At 31.0% G+C, this 20,554-nt stretch overlaps 1 protein-coding gene across 1 annotated transcript; it reads left to right on the top strand.

Annotated features, from left to right (window-relative positions):
- The first annotated feature begins 6,501 nt into the window (after positions 1-6,501).
- On the top strand, positions 6,502-8,980 carry LOC113850697. Its single transcript, XM_027481258.1, has 5 exons — positions 6,502-6,583; positions 6,728-6,879; positions 7,008-7,127; positions 7,187-7,599; positions 8,845-8,980. Exons 1-5 carry the CDS (start codon positions 6,502-6,504, stop codon positions 8,978-8,980), a joined length of 903 nt encoding a protein of 300 aa, XP_027337059.1.
- The last annotated feature ends 11,574 nt before the right edge of the window (positions 8,981-20,554 follow it).

Raw genomic sequence — 20,554 nt, 5'->3', positions numbered from 1 at the left:
GTTGTACGCGAGTACCAAAGTATGACAGTTGAGAATAATTGAACATTAATACAATGTCAACCATATGACGTACTTGAGAATCATTTAACTTATTCCTCAATATTTATTTTCATAGGATAAAGATGCCTTAAAAATTCCACAATAATAAAGTGCACAAAAAAGAAAGACTCAAGAAAAAATAAAGTTATTTTTTTAATCAAAATAATGCACCGTAAAATGTTAACTTGTAAATTTATTAATAAAATAGTTAAGTTATATATAACATATACTACCCACCTTTCATTTTTTATGAGTTGTATTTAAAAAATACGGCTCTCTATATAAATATTTTTAAAAAATAATATAATAAAATCGTACAAAAGATATACAATTTTTATATTTATTTATTTTAAAACATAATTGTATATCATATAAATGACTTGTATTAATTTTTTTATATAATACAAAAGTCATCTATGACATTCGACTTTTTTAAAAATTAAATAAATAAATAAAAATTTGATATCATATATATGACTTTAGTTTTTTTTTTCAATAACAGTTTCTTATAATTATATTTTTAAATATTTTAATTTAATTATTATAATAATTTAATTAAATTTTATAAATTAATTATTAAAATGATTAAATAATATTTTATATTTATTCAATGAAAATTTTATTTAATAAAAAAATAATTTAAACTACACTGAAATAAAATTATTCTTTAATTAAGATCAAAATAAAAATTACATAAATAAATATTATATAATAATAATAATTTTATTTTGATGGTGTTGTTGCAGTTAACAGTTGCTTCATTATAACCTTTATTCTACACTATCAATATTTTATTTAATTTTTCTAAAATGTTTAATTCTTTTATGCTTATAAAAATTAAAGCTCAATTAATTTTAATTATTATTCTAATAAAATAAAAAATTATTTATTTTTCAGATGTTATGAATTAAAAAAAGTCACAATGGAATAAAAATAAAATATGATTTAATTATTTAATAATTAAATTCTAAATATTAAATAAATAGAAGCCATATGATATACTATATATATAAAGAGTCATATATCTTTGGACTTTATTTTATTTTAAAATATTTAAAAGGAAGTTGTATATATTATATATAATATACACTATTTTTGTAATAAATTAAAAGTTACACTATAGATAAAAGGTACAAACATAGATAGAAAAGCAAATATTCAAAGATCACAAATGCTAAATGTATCTTAATATAATAATTTTCTAAACTAAAATTCTTAGAAATAATAAGCGAAACTAAACACACAAGTTATTTGTCAGTGATAACCCTATCTTGTGTGAGATTTGATCGATCGACAACGTCAGAGCAACAACAAAATAGATCTGCACAATGGGTGGCGCTTCATGTGGGATCACTTGGTAACATCTTGTGACAGCATTGACAACTAACTTTAATGAATAACGTTTTATAGTTGTTAGGTTTTAATAAGATAGACAATGTGAAAGAGAATAGAATTAGGGTAGAGAAGTTAAAGTACTAACAAGAAAAAATGGATACATAAAATATTTTTTTTAACTTTTGAATTTGAAATTGTAAAAAAAATAATAGATTTAATTAAAATAATATAATATAATTAACATATATTAATACTAGTATTTTTAACTCATATACTATAAGAAAATATTTTGTCAAAAATATAAATTTTTAAAAAATTATTTTAATGAATTAAATATTTATAATGTATATAAATTTTAAAAGAAAGAATTTGAATAAAAGATAAATAGTCACAATAAAATTTTATAATAAAGAAATATATGTGTATATAAAAAAATTATACTTTTTATCTGAAGAAAAAATTAACAAATAAAAATTAACAATAATTTTTTATATTTTATATCTTTTCAAAAACTTCTTTGAACGTAAATAAATAGTAAGAATAATATTATTTAGATTCAATAGATTATAGTTGTGTTTATAATACATATGTTGCATAGAAAAATATTATTTTAAATTAAAATATAAAAAATAAAATTTAAATATTATCAATAAATAATAAATTTACGGTAATAGTGTGATTGTAAAATTTATAAAATATTTACAATATGTTTATTATTTGTCATTCATTTTATGATTTAAATATCAATATGATTGTATTAACAAAAATATTTGTGTAAAAAATATTTTGTGTGTCATATATAAATAATATTTAAAAAAAAAAAGATCAATCTCATGTCAACTATATAATAATTAAATGTATTAGCCTAATTAAATGATATAAAATAGTAAATAAATTTTTTGGTTTACTTTATTATTAAATATATTTTATATTAATCTTATATAACTTCACATGTAATATAATAATACAAAAATTCAATGCATAATTATAGAACAAAGTTCAAGCATATATATATATATATATATATATATATATATATATATGTGGGTATAGGGCGGGGTGAGTACTTAGATACCCATACCCGCACTCATTCCTATTAAAATTTACAAATTTTTACTCACATCCATACCCGTACCCATATACGGGTAAATACCCTACCCATTGTGGGTAAATTTTGCAGGTGTCCATCAGGTACTTTACCCATTGTCATCCCTAACTTAGAAAGAGAGGAAAAAAAAAACAGTGGTGCTTCCAAAGGAAATATGAAACTAAGTTATACATGTTAGAAAATTAAAAAACCAAATACAATGAATACATCATAAAATAAGATTAATGACCACTATAGTAGATCTTTTAATGATGAAGAATATAATGAACAAGTTAATAAATTATTAATAAAATTTGTTTCTAACAGCTTTATGAACAAGTTAATAAATGATAAAGAAGTTTTTTATTAGGAAAAAAACTAATTTTGTGCTTAAGCATTAATGTCTTAAAGGACTGGATTAACATGTAGTGAAGTTATGTAACAATTTTATCCAATAAGGAAATTATCTTGAATTAAATGAATTTGGTTGAGCCTCCCAATACACATATTATACATCTACAATTGTGAAGACTATGATAAAATGTTCAATGGTAAGTCATTTGACTTATATATAAATTATGGTGTTTTCTAATAAATTCCATTGGTTATTAATCTAAATTATTGTTAAATTACAAGAATCAATCGAAAGAGCTCAAACTTCTGAAATTTTATTGAATATTTCATTTTCTGATGTAGTGCAATTGTTTTGGAAGGAAATCAGAAGAAAATTTGTCTTTGGTCAATAAGAGAAAACTAAAAGCTTAGAGAACCTGTTTGTGGGAACATGAAGATTTTAATTATAGAGACACGATGGCGACAGATATAAAATCAGAGCTTTTTGTTAAAGGAGACACCTTTTTACCTTGTACGCTTCTAGTTTTTTCTTCTTCCTTTTCTGTATGAGATTTTGATAAGAAGATGGGATACATTCCTTTATTCTCTTTATTCTTAATGGAACAATAATTTCCTTTTTTTTTTTGTTGCTATAATTTCTTTCCTGTTAAGTGTAACACCCTCTTTTCATTATTCAGTAAATTATGTTTTGTTTAATATTAAGCAGTATTAGAATGCATTTAAAAGTGTGTATGGAGGATTTTTAAAAGGATTTTGGTATAGGAGGTCTCGCTCAGGCGAGGCAAATCTCACTCAAGCGAGGCTGAGCGCCCAGAAATATGATATTTCAGGGCAATCTCGCTCAAGCGAGATGATTCTTGCTCAAGCAAGATAAGATAAATTCAGCTCAACTGTCACCTCGTCTAGGCGAGAGTGATCTCGCTTAAGCAAGCTAAGATATCGCTTAGGTGAGATAAGACGCTCAGACGAGGACTCATAGGAAAAGCGTCTTGCTCTCTAGACGTCATCTCGCTCAAGCGAGATGAAGCTCGCTCAAGTGCGCATATCAAAAAATGTTAGGTGAGACCACTGTTTGTATATCTCGCTCAGGCGAGATATCTGTTGCTCAAGCGAGATGTCTGTCGCTCAAGTGAATTATTCCTTGCTCAAGCGAGAACACGTGGGGCTGAGGGTTATTTAAGAGATTTCCAACATGAAAATTTTATTTCATTCCAAATCTCACATTCCACTCTTGTTTTCTCTGAAATCTCTCTTCCTTTCTCCAAAGAAAAGCCTCAAAAACTCTAAAACTTCTCCAAATCAGAGCTCAAACTTCGACTCAACAGAATCATTGGTGAGTATCTCAGAGCTCACACTCCTCGTTTTCACTTCTATCTTCTCTATTTTCTCTTTTCTTGAAGAGCACTCTTTTTTTCTGTAAGGTGTAGAATGACCTTGGTGTATGACCCATCTTTTTCATCCTTTTCTTCAATAAACTTGCCTTTAAGGTAAGGAGTGCTCTATTTTGTCATTATATTACAATATTTATTTGTGCTCATTAGAGCACTGTTACATGGACATTTCATAAAAATATATGATTGAAATATTTATTGTGTGAATAATGGAAGAAAATATGCTGGTTTGATTATTTGGACAGATTGGTTGCATGGACTGAATAATTATTTCATGCTTATATGCATTATATGATCAGTATTCAATGTGGAATATTATTAAACTTGCTAAGTGATTATGATGCTATTTCATGGAATATGTCTTGATGAAATAGTACGTTAAAGTGTGATACTGATTTGAAGGATTTAGTAATTGAAACTATGCTAAAAGAGTATGGGTGAAATGGACTTAGTCTACAAGTGCTTTACTAAGCACGATCTTGTGAGTGAAGGAGGAAATGATTTCAGAATGACCATAAGTGTAGAATATGGAATTAGATCTAATATGAATAGTTACAGAGATACACTGGGGGTATAGAGTCCAAAGACGATGAGAAATCTGAGGAAAATGTAGGATGATGAGTGACATTCAGCTATGTGCACACACTCTTTCTGAGAGCGAATGTACCACTTGGGCTCACACTCATTTCCTGACTAGACTCTTGACTATGTCTTTGCTAAGAGGCCCGACTATTGTATACGTTGTATCTGTGTGCATGGGCTAACCGATAACTATTTACCTAGTTAAGTAAGACGTTAAAAAATGTTAGAGGCATGGATATTTGTGATCACAGTACACTGGGAGTGCATATTGAAATGAGAGAATGGATAACGTATAATAAATTATTGTGTTGTGCATATGTGAATGTATTTGCAATATGAATAAGTGTGAAAAATGAATATATTTTCTTTATATTAAAAGTTATGATTTTGTAATGTAATGATTTTTAAATGATAGAATAGAAGCTCATTCTTACTAATATTTTCAGGAAAACAGGATGACAGAGCCTCAGGAAAGAGTTAGGTTAATAGCACAGTACATAATAGGCTTAATTATGTATTTAATGAATATCAAAGATTATGTTATTTTAAGTTTGCTATTCTTGTTGAAAATGTACCTAGGACCTTTATTATATTGGAGATGGACTTCTTTTATAGTATCATTTTTTATTTTTCCTAGGAGTAAAATACATCAGACTCTATGTATCTATATCTATAGTGGTATTGTTAGAACTCCAATAGCCCTTACCTATCTATTTACCTATCACGACTATGACCATCTCGGAAGACTGTCCAGATGGCCCTTTGAGCATGTTACTGGCACAGTGGTCACAACTGATTTAGGTGATCATTACATTGGGTCAAACGATGATCTTAATTTTGAAGATGTGATAGAAATAGAAAGCTAACATGGAATCGACTAGTACTGGGTTCTCAGAGTTGGAATGTATTTTAGAGATAGCTTTGGGACTTAAATTTGCTTATATGATGTAATTATTTTGATTTTGTAAATGTTATCTTAATTCCTATATATGTTTTGACAAACAGTTTGTAAATGTTGATATTTAATATATGTAATGTATATTCAAATTTACTATTGAGAAGAATTAATTCTGGATTATTATGGTTTGTAAATGTATTGTTGTTTCATTACCATTCCAAAGTTTGAAAATTTCATATAAACAAACCCATCTAAATAGGGACTTTATTTAATTTATAATAATAAAATTTAGCATATACAATAAATGGTATTTTATCTCTATTTATTCAAAATGAAAATATATTTTTTGATTAAAAATTTTTGGATGTTAAAATTTGGTATCAAAGCAGTTCATCCAAACCAGCCTAGGGTATGGGGCTAGTTTATCAATGTTGTGTGCTGTGTGTTATTGTTTAGGAATTGTTTGTTAGGACAACCTAATGGTTGAAAATTGTTTGATTAGTGTGAGATGTTTGAAATGTTTGTACGGTTTGAGCGGGATGTGAAATGTATGAAATAGAACTTAATGAGTGTATTTGATCTTTCTTGGAATTAGAATTATGGCCGGTAGAGGTAGACCTGCTGGTTTTACAAATGAGATCCTGGCCCACATGATGCAAGTCTTGGAGACCTTGGCACATAACCAAGATGCGGAGCCAGCAAAGTATTGTTGACTTTCATCATTCACAAAATACAACCCTCCGAAGTTTGAAGGGAAATTTGATCCAGAGGGAGCGTAGAGGTGGATAGCTGATATAGAAAAAATCTTTAATGCGATGGAATGTCGCGAGGAGCATAAGATGGTGTATGCCACTTATATGCTGGGGGGAGAAGCAGAGGACTGGTGGAGATTTACCAGTCAGACTCTGCCATAAGAAGAAGGATACATTCAATGGGAAGTGTTCAAGGCATGTTTCTTGGGAAACTATTTTCCAAGGGACTTAAAAAAACAAAAAGCCTGAGAATTCCTTGAACTTAAGCAAAAAAATATGTTTGTGGGAGACTATGTTGCATTCCACGAGCTTATAAAGTACTGGCCTCATTTTCAATATGAGAATGGAGATGAAGATCTATGCGCCCAGTTTGAGAATGGGCTGAGGCCCGAGATACGAGCCGCAGTCAATGTATTTCAAGTGGCTGATTTGCCAACATTGGTTAGCAAATGTTGAATCTTTGAGGCCAATTACAAAGGAAAGACTATAGATAGCCGAATTGGAGGACGGATAAGACAAGACTGAAGGCCTCGAAGGTTCCTAAAGGACCTCACTCGGGTATTAATCAGTCTCAGTCAAGGGGGACTGCATTCCGTGGAGGTAGTAGCAGTGGTTCTAATCTTTCAAGAGGACTGTTGAGATGTGGAGGACCCCATCTAGTAAGGAATCACAATCACCATCGGCTTATGGTATTTGTGGAAAGACGAGACACTGATCAACAATTAACTGTTGGTCAGCTCCTCAATAGAGTGGGAGTGTAAGTGGGAGTAATAGGCCTACTTCTAGAGCAAGCAGTGGGGAGAAGTTGAATGTGCAAGGCAATGTTTTTGCCATGAGTGGATCTAAGGCATCCAAGTCTGATGAACTGATTAGAGATAAATGCATTATTAATAGATTCTGTGATGTCTTATTTGATTCTGGTGCCACACATTTCTTTGTTTCTATGGATTGTGTGAGTTGTGTTGGGTTACCAATATCTTCCTTGCGATGTAATGTTATTGTGTCCACTCCTACAACTAAGCCTGTTGTAACCTCTTATGTATGCTTAGGCTGTTCTATAACGGTTCATGGTAGAAATTTCTCTGTGGATTTAATCTGTTTACCGCTTTCTCAACTTGACGTTGTTTTGGGCATGGATTACCTGTTATCCAATCGTGTTATGTTAGATTGTAAGGATAACTCTATATTGTCATTATATTACAGTATTTATTTTGTGCTCATTAGAGCACTATTACATGGACATTTCATAAAAATATATGGTTGAAATATTTATTATGTAAATAATGGATGAAAATATGCTTGTTTGATTGTTTGGACAGATTGGTTGCATGGACTAAATAATTGTTACATGCTTATATGCATTATATGATGATTATTCAATGTGGAATATTATTAAACTTGCTAAGTGATTATGATGCTATTTCATGGAATATGTTTGGATGAAATGCTATGATAAAGTGTGATACTAATATGAAAGACTTAGTAACTAAAACTATGCTAAAAGAGTATGGGTGAAATAGACTTAGTCTAGAAGTGCTTTACTAAGCACGATCTTGTAAGTGAAGGAGGAAATGATTTTAGAATGATCATAAGTGTTGAATATGGATTTGGATGTAACGTGAATAGTTACTGAGATATACTAGGGGTATAGGGTCTAGAGACGATAAGAAATCTGGGAGAAATGTAGGGTGGTGAGCGACATTCGGCTATGTGTACACACTCTTTCTAAGAGCAAATGTGCCACTTCGCCTCACACTCATTTCCTGACTAAACTCCTGACCATGCCTTTGCTAAAGGGCCTGACTATTGTATACGTTGTTTTTGTGTGCATGGGCTAACCGAAAACTATTTACCTAGTTGAGTAATACCTCAAAAAATGCTGGAGGCATCAAGATCTGTGATCACAGTGTACTGGGAGTGCGTATTGAAATGAGAGAATGGATAATGTATAATAAATTATTGTGTTGTGCATATGTGAATGTATTTGAAGTATGAATAAGTGTGAAAAGTAAATATATTTTCTTTATATTAAAAGTTATATTTTTTTTAATGTAATGATTGTTAAATAATAGAATAGATGCTCATCCTTACTAATATTTTTAGGAAAACAGGATGACAGAACCTCAAGAAAGAATTAGGTTAATAAATAGCACAGTACATAATAGGCTTAATTATGTATTTAATAAATATCAAAGATTATGTTATTTAAAGTTTGTTGTTCTTGTTGATGATATACCTAGGACTTTTATTATATTGGAGATGGACTTCTTTTATAGTATCCCTTTTGATTTTTCCTAGGAGTAGAATATATAAGACTCTATATATCTATATCTATAATGGTATTGTTAGAACTCTAGCAGCCCTCACCTATCTATTTACCTATCACGGCTATGACCATCTCTGAAGACCATCTAGATGGACTTTTAAGCGTGTTACTGGCAGAGAGGTCACGACTGATTCAGGTGATCGTTACCTTGGGTTCGATGATGATCTTAATTCTGAAGATCTGATAGAAATAGAAAGTTGGCATGGAATTGACTAGTACCAGGTTCTAAAAGTTGGAATGTATTTTGTAGACTGCTCTAAGATTTAAATTTGCTTATATAATGTAATTATTTTAGTTAGATAAATGTTATCTTAATTCCTATATATATTTTGACAAACAGTTTGTAAATGTTGATACTTATAGAAGAATTAATTCTCAATTATTGTGGTTTTTAAATGTATTGTTTCATTACCATTGTAAAGTTTGAAATTTTCATATAAACAAACCCATCTAAAAAGAGACTTTGTTTAATTTGTAATAATAAAATTTAGCATATACAATAAATAATATTTTATCTTGATTTATTCAAAATGAAAATATATTTTTTGATTAAAATTTTTAAGATGTTACATTAAACATGAATTCTATTTCTGTAATATATTTCAATTTCTTTTTCATTACAATTTCTGCTATGTCTAGCTAAATTCCTTGGCATTGAGAATGGATGAAATTAGTTCTTACTCATTGTGATGCTCTAAACGCTAAGTATTACTCATTGTAACTCTATTTAATGCATTTAATCAAGAACTTAATACCTCCCTAGTTCTCAGTATTCAAGCTTGATGTAAAGAATATTATAACTGAAAAGTTGTAATCTTTCTCGGAGTTAAAGCACTCATTAAAGATTAACTAGGGATAGTAATCTTCAATGATGTGTGGTTGCTGTGATTCTGAACTGCATGCTGGTCAATTCTTAATGATCTAAGAAATTGGAAATTAAGAGTAAGTTTAGAACCAAATATTCAAAAGATTGATGTTGGGTATTACAGAAATGTAACCATTAGATTAGTTGCATTCTGAGTTTTACATAATTGTAGCAATGAGAAAGAACTAATGAATCCGGACTCAACCCATTTTTATATTACTTCCAATTAGTTTAATCAATTTACTACACTTTTCTATTCTGCAATTTGCTGTTAGTTTTACATAAATCTTTTACTCTCAGTTTATTACTTTTGCTAAATCAATTTCTCAGTTTACTTTTGCTTTTAATATTCTGCACAACAATTAATTTCCGCTTTATAACTTTTGTTCTGTTTTAACCCAACTAGTAAGAATTTTGTGATTTGGTAGCTAACATTAATTTCAGAGAATGACATAATTAAAATTATAACTGTAACGATTTGGTGCGCTTGCTAAAAGTTAACATTCAGCAGTAAATATGTTTCAATTTTGGTTACCTCCCGCAACATACATTATACCTTAATAAGGTTGCAGCAGAACTTCTTGACAATTTCTACCTCATCATCATTCATGTAGGTAGACAATTCAAGTGAATCTCTGTATCACAACCCAAATAATACAAACTAAACAATGTGTAAAAACAATTAGAAGTTAAGAGAAATAAAAAAAGAAAAAAACAGAGATTAGAAAAACAAAATAAAATACAAACTAAAGAATATATGAAAGAATAAAAAACACACATGATTAACACTGTGAATTTTAAGACGTTGAGTGAAAGCCTTGGAACGGCAATGGAAAGGTACGCTAAATAGAGTTAAAGTTGAAGAAAGGCTGCGAAAACGAACCTGTAAATGAGATTTGAAGTAACAGCAAATGATGTTTTCAAAATTTTGAGATTGAGAATGGAAGCGAAAACACTATTCGTATATGTATTCAGCAAAAGCACAAATATAATTTATTAATTCAATGGTTTGATATTATCTTTAATCTAATAATACACATATATAATAAAGCCGTAGGTGCTACCACATTTGTAAAATAAAAATATTTTTTATTAATTTTAAAAAATGAAATAAATATCTTATGAATTAATTTTTTAAAAACTAACTAATTATAAAATATACTAAAAAAATATGTTGTATTTGTTTTATTTCGAGGAAGCATTCACACGTGATAAAGTCATCGTCAAGATTGGCAGCAGCCTCAATGCATTAAACAATGTTTGTAAAAATGTCTGGGACATGCGAGTCCGGCTCTTCAGATAATGTAAGGACAAAGAAAAACTAATATTTGAAGTAGCATTTACGCATAAAAAACACCCTATTGGTAGTTTAATTGGTACTCTGACGTGACTTCTAAAAAAAAAATAGTTTATAAGTTTACAAATATAATTTATTTTAATCTTCTTTTAATTCAAAATAACAATAGAAAGGTAAAATAAATTACTTTTATGTAAATAATTTGATAAACAAAAATATATAAAATTGAATAATTCACACTTACAATTCTATCACAATAATTTTTATAACAAAAGTTTGTAATTTATTTAAAAATTTGTAGTTCTTTTTATAACATAAATTTACATTGTAAGTAAATAATTGTTTAAATGAAATTATATAAAATTAAAATACTAAATATAATTATAATAAAATTTTAAGTTTACTTATTAAAGATATAACTTTTGGAATAAAATTTTTTATATTTGAGCTTTGAATTATATGATAAGTAATTAGATAAAATTTTCCCCTCAATTTATTCTTCCAAATCACAATCTAGTTAAATATATAAAATACTAATATCAGTTCTCCTGTAGCTAAGGTTGTCTAATGGGTCGAGTCGGGCATATTCGAGTGTGGTTGACCTAAGAATAGTCAAAATCGACCCTTACATTGTTGGGCCTGTAATGTCCGTCTAGAAATTCAGGTTGAACGGGTTGTCGGTTAAGTGAGTCGAAGAATCGGGTTAGGTCAATTTGGACTCAAAATGGTTTGCGCCAAAAATGATCAAAATCTTATTTGTCCATTTTTTCAAGCCCGATTTTAATTTGCATATTTTTTTTTTCCAATAGAGTATAGTATAGAAATAGAATTTTTGGAAAATATAATGTATGACAAATAATAGATTAGAATAAATTTTTATATTGAAGTGAAGTCATAGTTTAGTTAAAAAAATAGAACTAATATCATAATAAATCCAAATCTATCCTTACACATCAAAAATTAAATAAACCAATCCAAATCTACTCATTCAAATGCATTTCAAGAAGGGAAAATTTTAAATATCAATTGGATCCTAAATTTAGTCCTCAAATGTACAACCTAAAATACACCTCTCTTCAAACTGTGTAGGAAATTAAGGGGCACATGAATGAATCGAACTTACATCAGAATGAGAGGGGGATTCAAAGACTGTATATACAGTTAAAGATAGTTTAAAAGAATTAATTAGGACTACCTATACCAACAAAATGCATTTACTTTTTGGTGGCCTATCACTTAAGAACTCCAAAGTTAAGCGTGCTTAACTTGGAGTAATTATGGGATGGGTGTCTATAAAGATTTTGGATTTGTTCAGAATGATCAAATTATATCTGGTCTTGTTTCCACTTTTCCAGTCATTTTAGATACCATTTTTAAATATTAGATTTTCCGTTATTTAAATCGCGTATCTCCGTCACTTGTAGTGATTTATTATTCAATGAATGACTGATTGAAAAACCGATCCATTGATCCAATTTTAAAGTTTGTTTTCTTTTTTTTTTTTTGTATAAAAGCTAAAACATTAAAAAAAAATGACTTTTTGTTTTTCCTTCTTTCCCCTCTCCCCTGGATTCTATATATGTTCCTGGGAAGTGTGCATAATTGATCCATCAAAAATTATTTCAGAATTATACAAGACATATTTCTAGCAATTTCAAATATTAAAATGCATAATTTTATAATAAATTGCTCAGAAATCAAGTCCCATATGTAAGCACAGACACAACAACATGTTCATACGAAAATTCTTCATGCAGCATTAATTTTTCATCAAAGATTATAATTTTAGCATGAAATCAACCCCATCAACCCTCAATTGCATATTCAAATCAACAATTTCACAAAATTTGCCTCCAATTTCAAATTCCCAAATTTTCCCCAATTTACGCTCTGAAGAACCCTAATCAAAAATTTCAAAATTGGAGGAAGAATTACTTGGAATTGAAGTGCATAAATGATGTAATCCTACTTGCAGATGATGGTGTAACATATAATTAACAAAAACACTGTTAATAATATGTAGGAAAATCAGATTTTAGGGCTAGGGTTTAGGGCAAATGTAAGGATTTAGGGTTTGGTGCTTCTACATTATCACTATGAGGGGTTTATATGGCTACACAGAGTGGGTGGACAATTTAAATAGGGAAAGTAGACATGCTGGACAATTTTTAATGAAATGCAAGTGAGCGTGTTTACTCTAAGCAATCAGAGTGTCCACTTAAATTGAGGTGTGCAAATCACGTGACCACTTTAAGTGGCTGGAGTTGGAACATAAAAGTGCTGACTTGTGCGCGTGTTCACTTCAAATGGTGAGAGTAGCCACGCAAAAACTTTGCTCAGAAGTGCGTGTCCACTTCAAACGATCAGAGTAATAGCGCACAGTTGTGCGTGGACACTTTAAATGATTGGAGTAGCCACGCAGAAGCCTCTTCTTCAATTTTCTCAGATACCTTTGCGTGTGTTCACTTCAAGGGATAAGAGTATCCACGCAAAGTTGCGCGTGTTCAATTTGATCAAGCAGAGTAGTAGCGCACAAGGTCATTGGTTGCGCGTGTCCACTTCAAGTGATGAGAGTGTCCACAAAGAAGCTTTCTCTTCAGAGTTCATATCTGCCCTTTTGTCATGTTCACTTTAAGCGATCAAAGTGTCCACGCAAAATTGCACATGTTCACTTTGATTAGGCAGAGTAGTAGCGCCCAAGGTTATTTGTTGCGCGTGTCCACTTCAAGTAATGAGAGTGTCCACGTGCAAACTTCACTGCAGAATTTAAGGACAATGGTCTTTTACGTAGACACTCAATACACTTGAAGTGTCCACTTAAATGATCAAGCTTCAGAAAATAGCCTTTGCGCCTTAACTCTTCCTCCTTAAAGTGATTACTTAATTGATGAGTATCATTCAAAATACAATTCCACCACATTGTTCTTGCTTGAACCAAAGCCTGCAAACATTAAAATCCAAATTGCATTTCATTATCACTTGGAAAATTAGAATTAACCACTACATTCTAACTAAAAAAAATTAGACAATGCAGAATTCTACAATTCAAAATTCACTACAATTAAAATTTTCTAACTAAATTTTAACAAGAGTAAAGGGTTAGAAATGTGAGTTGTGTAACATCCTGTATTTTGATTTAAATAAAATGAGGTTTGTTAAAGTATAATTGGAATAGATTTTGATAGAATTCTTATATTTAAAAAAAAAAAAAGTGAACAGTAAAACCCCTATGAACAGTAAACCGTATATGAATAGTGAAACAGCCTATGAATAGTAAACTGCGTATGAACAGTGAAACCACGTATGTACAGTGACGATGACGTCATCAGTGACATCATCATGACGTCACATCTGCGTACAGTACGTGTACAGTCTGTGTACAGTACGTGTGCACAGTATTTCCGGCGTGAATAGTAAGGCGGTGAACATTGTTTTCGACGATGAACAGTAAATTCCTGGGGTGAACAGTAACTTTCAAAAATTTTCTATAAAAAGGGATTTCATACGAAATTTTCATTTCTTCACTTCTATCCAAGGTTTTCAAAGGTTCTAAGGCTATATCTCACCATTTTCTCCCATACTAAACCTCATAAACTTAGATTTCTCTTCAGATCTTTGATTCTACGTCCGTTCTAAAGGATTTCAAGTAAGTTTCTCTAAGTTTGAAGATAGATTTACCGTTCGTTTCTCTTCTTCTTATAGATGTTCGTGATGTTGTTAGGAAAAACTCCGTTCTAGAGTTAAATCTTCGGTTAAATCCTTGCAAAAGCTCTGTTTTGAGGTAAGTGGGCTCTACTTTATCATTGTGTTATGTTTATTACTTGTATTCTCAAAGATCTTGTCATGTATGTGATTATATGTGGAATAATCCCTGTTTTATGAGAAATAATCGGTGAAAAGTGAGAATAATTAGCTGTTTATGTGATTTTACGATGAGTACATGGTGAAGTTGTGATATTATGTTCAAATAGGGCATGATAAGGTATATTGAGGATGGTTGATATGATTTTATGATTTTGTGATATGAAATATACGAAGAGATAGATGTTTCATGTTTGAATATATTGTGTTTCATGTAAAAATGATGTGTATTGTGAATATGCCATGGTTTGATGCATATGATGAAAAGTATGTGGAAATATAATGAAAAATATATGTGAACATGATAAATGGCATATGTGAATATGTGAATATGCTCGAAAGAGTATGAAATGGAAAAGGATATGATGTAAATAGTTACAGAGATACATTGGGGAGTGGAAGATGGAGACGATATGGGATATCTTGGGGAAATGCAGGGTGGTGAGTGACATTCGGGATTGTTCACGAAATATTGTGTTCGAATGCACCACATGGCCACATACTCATTTCTCGACTTGACTCCTGACCATTATCTTTGCTAAGGGGCCGTCTATTGCATGCATTGTATCCGTATTGCATTGGGCCATCCGGTGACTATTTACATGGGTGTGTAAGACCTCGAGATAGAGGCATTGGATAACTGTGGCCACAGGGCGCGGTAAGCGCAGATAAAAATAAAAGAAATTGTGAATCTGTGAAATATAATATGTGTTGAGATTTGAACATACTTTATATGACACTGTGATATGTAATGCCTTGATGTTTTCTTTAATCGTGATAAGATGTGTTTTGTGATGAATATGTGTTATGTATGAGTGGTAGGGTAAAGACTCACCCTTACACAACATTTTTCAGGAAACCAGGACGAATAGTACCAGGCTCACAGTGCATAGATGGATGAGAATTGCTATAGGACTTAGTTATTTTGAGTTATGCAATGGATAATTTCAGTTCTATAGCATTCTTTTGAAACAGTTGTAAAACTACTATTTCTCTTTATTGCTGATGAAAATTCTAGAATCTTTATTTTTCTAAAGTACTTATGAATTAATGAAATTTTACTCTATGAACCTTATATCATTTCAATGTCTCTTTCTTATTATAGAGTTTTTAAAAGAAAATTTACTTTACCATTTAAATTTTTATGAAAATTTATCATATATTGAGGAAAGAAATATAAGGTGTTACAAGTTGTCTCTCATAAGTGCTCTTTTAATGTCACTAGCTTGACGCCTCATAATTCTCAATCAAGAGAAACCAACTTAACATAAGAAAAGTTCTTCGTGAATGCCTCTCTATGATAAACTTTCAGCCTTTGGCCATTGACCTTGAACTTTCTCCCTGTCTTTTGATCCTATTGCACTATAGGGAGATACTTCCTTGATCATAAAAGGTCCAGACCATCTTGATCTAAGCTTTCGTGCAAATAATTTCAATCTTGAATTAAACAACAAAACTTGCTGCCCAGGTCTCCTTTTAGAATGAATCTATCATGAATCTTCTTGGTTCTCTCCTTGTATAGCTTAGCATTTTCATAGGCTTGCTGCCTAAATTCCTATAGCTCATGTAGCTATAATATCCTCTTCTCTCCAGCTCTAGCCAAGTCAAAATTCAGCCACTTAGTGGCCCAAGAGGCTCTATGTTCCAGCTCCAAAGGTAAATGACATGTCTTTCCAAAGACTAATTGATAAAGTGACATACCAATTAGAGTCTTAAATGCAGTTCTATATGCTCACAAAGAGTCATCTAACTTCATTGACCAGTCCTTCCTTGAATTATTCACCACTTTTTCTAGAATTTGTTTAATTTCTTTGTTTGACACTTCAACTTGTCCACTTATTTATGGATGGTAAGGAGTAGAAACCTTGTGTTTTACACCATACTTTGCTAAGACTAATTCAAGATATTTATTACAGAAATGAGCACCTCCATCTTATTAAAAATTTGGGTACTCTAAATCTAGCAAAGATGTTCCTTCTTATAAAAGAAATTACCACCTTGGCTTCATTTGTCCTTGTTGGAATGGCTTCCACCCACTTGGAAACATAATCAACTACCACAAGTATGTATTCATGAGAGAAAGAGATGGGAAAAGGTACCATGAAGTCAATTCCCCATACATCAAATAATTTAACTTCCAAAATATTTGTCAATGGCAGCTCATGTTTCCTAGAGATGTTGTCTGTCCTTTGGCACTTATCACAATTCTCAACATAATTCTTAGCATTTTTAAAGAGTATAGGCAAGAAAAATCCTACTTGTAAGACTTTTGCAGTAGTTTTTGAACTCCCATGGTGGCCTCTAGAGCCGGCAAAATGGATTTGCCTGATGGATTAGGCCCAAAAAATCCGTTAAGTGGGCAGGTTTGAGCTCTAAAAAATAAGGCCTGAAATTACCTTGGGCCATTTTGGCCCGGTCTAAATAAGCCCGGTACCCAATAGGGCTTTAACCGGGTTGGCCTGTGCGGGTTCGGGCAGCCCGTATATATATATATATATATATATATATATATATATATATATATATATATTGAGATTAAACTCTGAGTTTTAAGGAGTTCGAAAGGGAATATATTTTAGTTTCAAAACCCTAAAATTACAAGTCTAAATTATATACTTTTGCATTGCTACAAAAACAATAAAAAAAAGAAACCAGTGGCCTTTTACAACTTAAAAAATAAATAAATAAATAGTATAATACAAAAATTGGACATAAAAATTGAGTGGTCTATTAAGTTCTTGCAAAAATAGCTTAACATGGTATGTTACAAACACTAAAAATAGCAATAAAAACAGTAAAAAAAATGACATGTTACAAAAATAAGAAAAAGAAAAAAATATTATTTGAGTTGTCAGGCCAGCCCGCATAGGGTAACGCTTGAGCAGTAAAAATATAAGCTCATTTTTACTTTGGGCTAATTAAGCCCGACCTGTTTGAGCCTGCTACGCGTATCAGGTCGGGTCGACTGCCCCTTTTGACAACTCTAGTGGCCTCCATATTCTGAATTATGACAATGCCACAATATCTCAGCTTGTTCATTTTATGGGATACACCTTCTAAGTAGACCATCCACCCCAATTTTAAACAAATAAGGGTCTTCCTATATATAGAATTTGTTGTCATGTAGAAATTTTTTTCTTTGCTGCCAAGTAAATCTCTTTGGAATGAGTTGAGTAGCCTTAAAGTTTGCTATGTGATGAATCCATATCTTGACTAATATTTTAGTGTAATTCTAAACTATTTGATAAGAAAAAAATGTTATAAAAAGAAGAAAAACTTAGAAAAAGATAATGGTTGAAGGTTTTCTTTTAATATGTAGTTATTTTATCATTTGTGGAATTTCTGCTTAGATCTTAAGAAATTAATCTTGTTTTTGTAGGAATAATTTGAGCAAAAGTCATGGAAATAGAAGATCAATGGAAAGGAAGAGGAAGAATAGCAATTCTGAACTCCAAAACACAAGAACAATGGAATGCAGGCTGGGCGTGATCACTATTGTCAGTGAAAGTGATCACTCCAGAGCTCAAAAGAGAAGTGAAGTCTAGGCGTAACCACTTTTATCAGTAAAAGTGAGCATTCCAGAGAAGGCAAAATTTCAGAATACCCTGCGTTAACACTTTTATCAATGAAAATGGATGTTCCAGAGAGTCCTCAACTTGGCAAGTTGTTCGTAGCCACTTTTACTCATAAAAGTGAACACGCACAACAACTCGACCTCCTACGTTGTAACTCTTAGCAGCGAAAGTGATAGTTCTAGACTTCCAGAATCACATGAGCCTCTGCATAGCCACTATTATGAAGAAAGTGACAACGCACAAAATCAGGAATTTCTATAAATACCATAACGCTCAGATTTTTGGGGTCTTTTGTTCATTTTATGTTTTTTCAGTTAGATTCTCGTTGAGAGAGAGTGAGAGAGAGGATTGGGGTTGAACTTCGATGCTCTAAGAAGAGGGATTGGATTGGAGCTCGTGGAGATGACTTCTCTGAGTTTTTTCTCTTTTTCTCATTCTTTCTCTTTCTCTGTGACAATGTTTGTGTAATCCTTCGTAGTTAGGAGTTTATGGAACTTGAATTGATGTATTGATTCAATTTTTGCTTCTGAACTTTGAGTTCTTGGATTAATTGAGTTGTTAATTCTGCTTTCTATGTGTTCTTTGAATGAAAATTCAATTGATTAATAACAGAGGGACTTTTCCAAATGGAAATTGGAATTGATTCTCAGATTTGAATTAACTACCAGAATTAGGGGTTTCTTAGGGATAAATACACTTAATTCTGCAATCCTTTAGTTCTAAGTCTTAATGCAACGTGAAATTGAACTTCACCTAAGGGATTAGGGGGTTTAGTGGATTGTTAGGGTCAATGAGTTAAGGGATTAACCTTTGACTAGTTATATGTGATACTAATTGTCAATTAACCAATTGCTTGAATGTTCAGAAGTTTAATTGAATCAATATTGACATTCTTGTGAAGTAAATTCCTAACTATTATTCATTCCTATCTCATTTCATCAAAACTTTCATACTCTGTTTTTACTGCAAGTTTCTTACTTTTTAATTGTTCCTGTTCTTGACTTCTGAATGTTACAAATCTTCCAAATTCGTATGGCTCAAATGGTTATTGTTCTGTGAAGTGATAATTGATTTCCTAATTCCCTGTGGAGATGATATTCTGATCTTAAAAATTACTCATTACTTACTGCAATTTCTAGTGCACTTGCTAGTGTTCAGAATTTCAACAACACTATGTTAGCAAACCAGGGTAGATCTTCCATAGCAAGGAGTCTCTCATCTAGAAATTCTCCATTAATGTCTAAGGAATTAGAGGTTAAACTATCCAATGGAAGTCTGGACAGATAATCAGCTACCCTATTCTCCTTTCCCTTTTTATCTCTAATTTCCAATTCAAACTCTTGCAGCAGCAAAATCCATCTCAATAATTTTGGTTTGACATCTTGCTTAGACAACAAATATTTGAGGGCATAATGATTTTTATATACTATTACTTTGGATCCCATCAAATATGATATAAATTTATCAAAAGCAAACACAATGGCAAGGAGTTCCTTTTTAATAGTTGTGTAATTTACTTGTGCAGAATTTAAGACTTTGCTGGAATAATAAATGACATGCAGTTTTCTAGCCTTTTTCTTTCCACCTACTGCACTATTACTTGCATCAAACATTAATATAAAAGGTAAATTTCAATCAGGTTTTGCAAGAATAGGAGCAGAAATAAGTTTTGTTTCAAAACAGAAAATGCATGCAAACAAGAATCATCAAACACAAAGTCAGCATCCTTAACAAGTAAATCACTAAGAGGTTTTGCAATTTTTGAAAAATCCTTGATAAACCTCCTATAAAAGCCTGCATGACCTAAGAAACTCCTAACTTCCTTAACATTAATTAGTGGAGGCATTTTACTAATAACTTCTATTTTTGCTTGATCCACCTCAATTCCTTTTTTAGAAATTCTATGGCCAAGGACAATTCCCTCTTGGACCATGAAATGACATTTTTCCAAATTCAAAATAAGGTTGGTGTCTTGACACCTCTGCAAAACAATGGACAAATTAGCTAAACAATTATCAAAAGAATTCCCAAAAATAGAGAAATCATCCATAAACACTTTAATAACTTTTTCTACTAATAAGTTTCTCAGCCTTCTCTTCTTTTATTTCATTTTTCAGTTCTTCCTTTGCTGGATTTTCTAAGAAAGGAATAATTAGCAAGGTGTCTAGTTGCTGCACATATTCTCTCAAGTG

This window comes from Abrus precatorius, unplaced genomic scaffold (assembly GCF_003935025.1).
Source record: "Abrus precatorius isolate BTA unplaced genomic scaffold, Abrus_2018 Scaffold9, whole genome shotgun sequence".
Taxonomy (NCBI): domain Eukaryota; kingdom Viridiplantae; phylum Streptophyta; class Magnoliopsida; order Fabales; family Fabaceae; genus Abrus; species Abrus precatorius.
The sequence above is the reverse complement of the archived record's forward strand: the minus strand, read 5'-3'. Positions and strand labels throughout refer to the sequence as shown.

What these genes read in the sequence shown, in the direction of transcription:
- LOC113850697 (XM_027481258.1), top strand. Translation starts at nt 6,502, where the DNA reads ATGGAATGTCGCGAGGAGCATAAGATGGTGTATGCCACTTATATGCTG. An exon ending in GGACTGGTGGAGATTTACCA is followed by an intron (nt 6,584 to 6,727) that starts GTCAGACTCTGC and finishes TGTTTGTGGGAG; the next exon opens with ACTATGTTGCATTCCACGAG. An exon ending in CTGTTATCCAATCGTGTTAT is followed by an intron (nt 7,600 to 8,844) that starts GTTAGATTGTAA and finishes CCATCTCTGAAG; the next exon opens with ACCATCTAGATGGACTTTTA.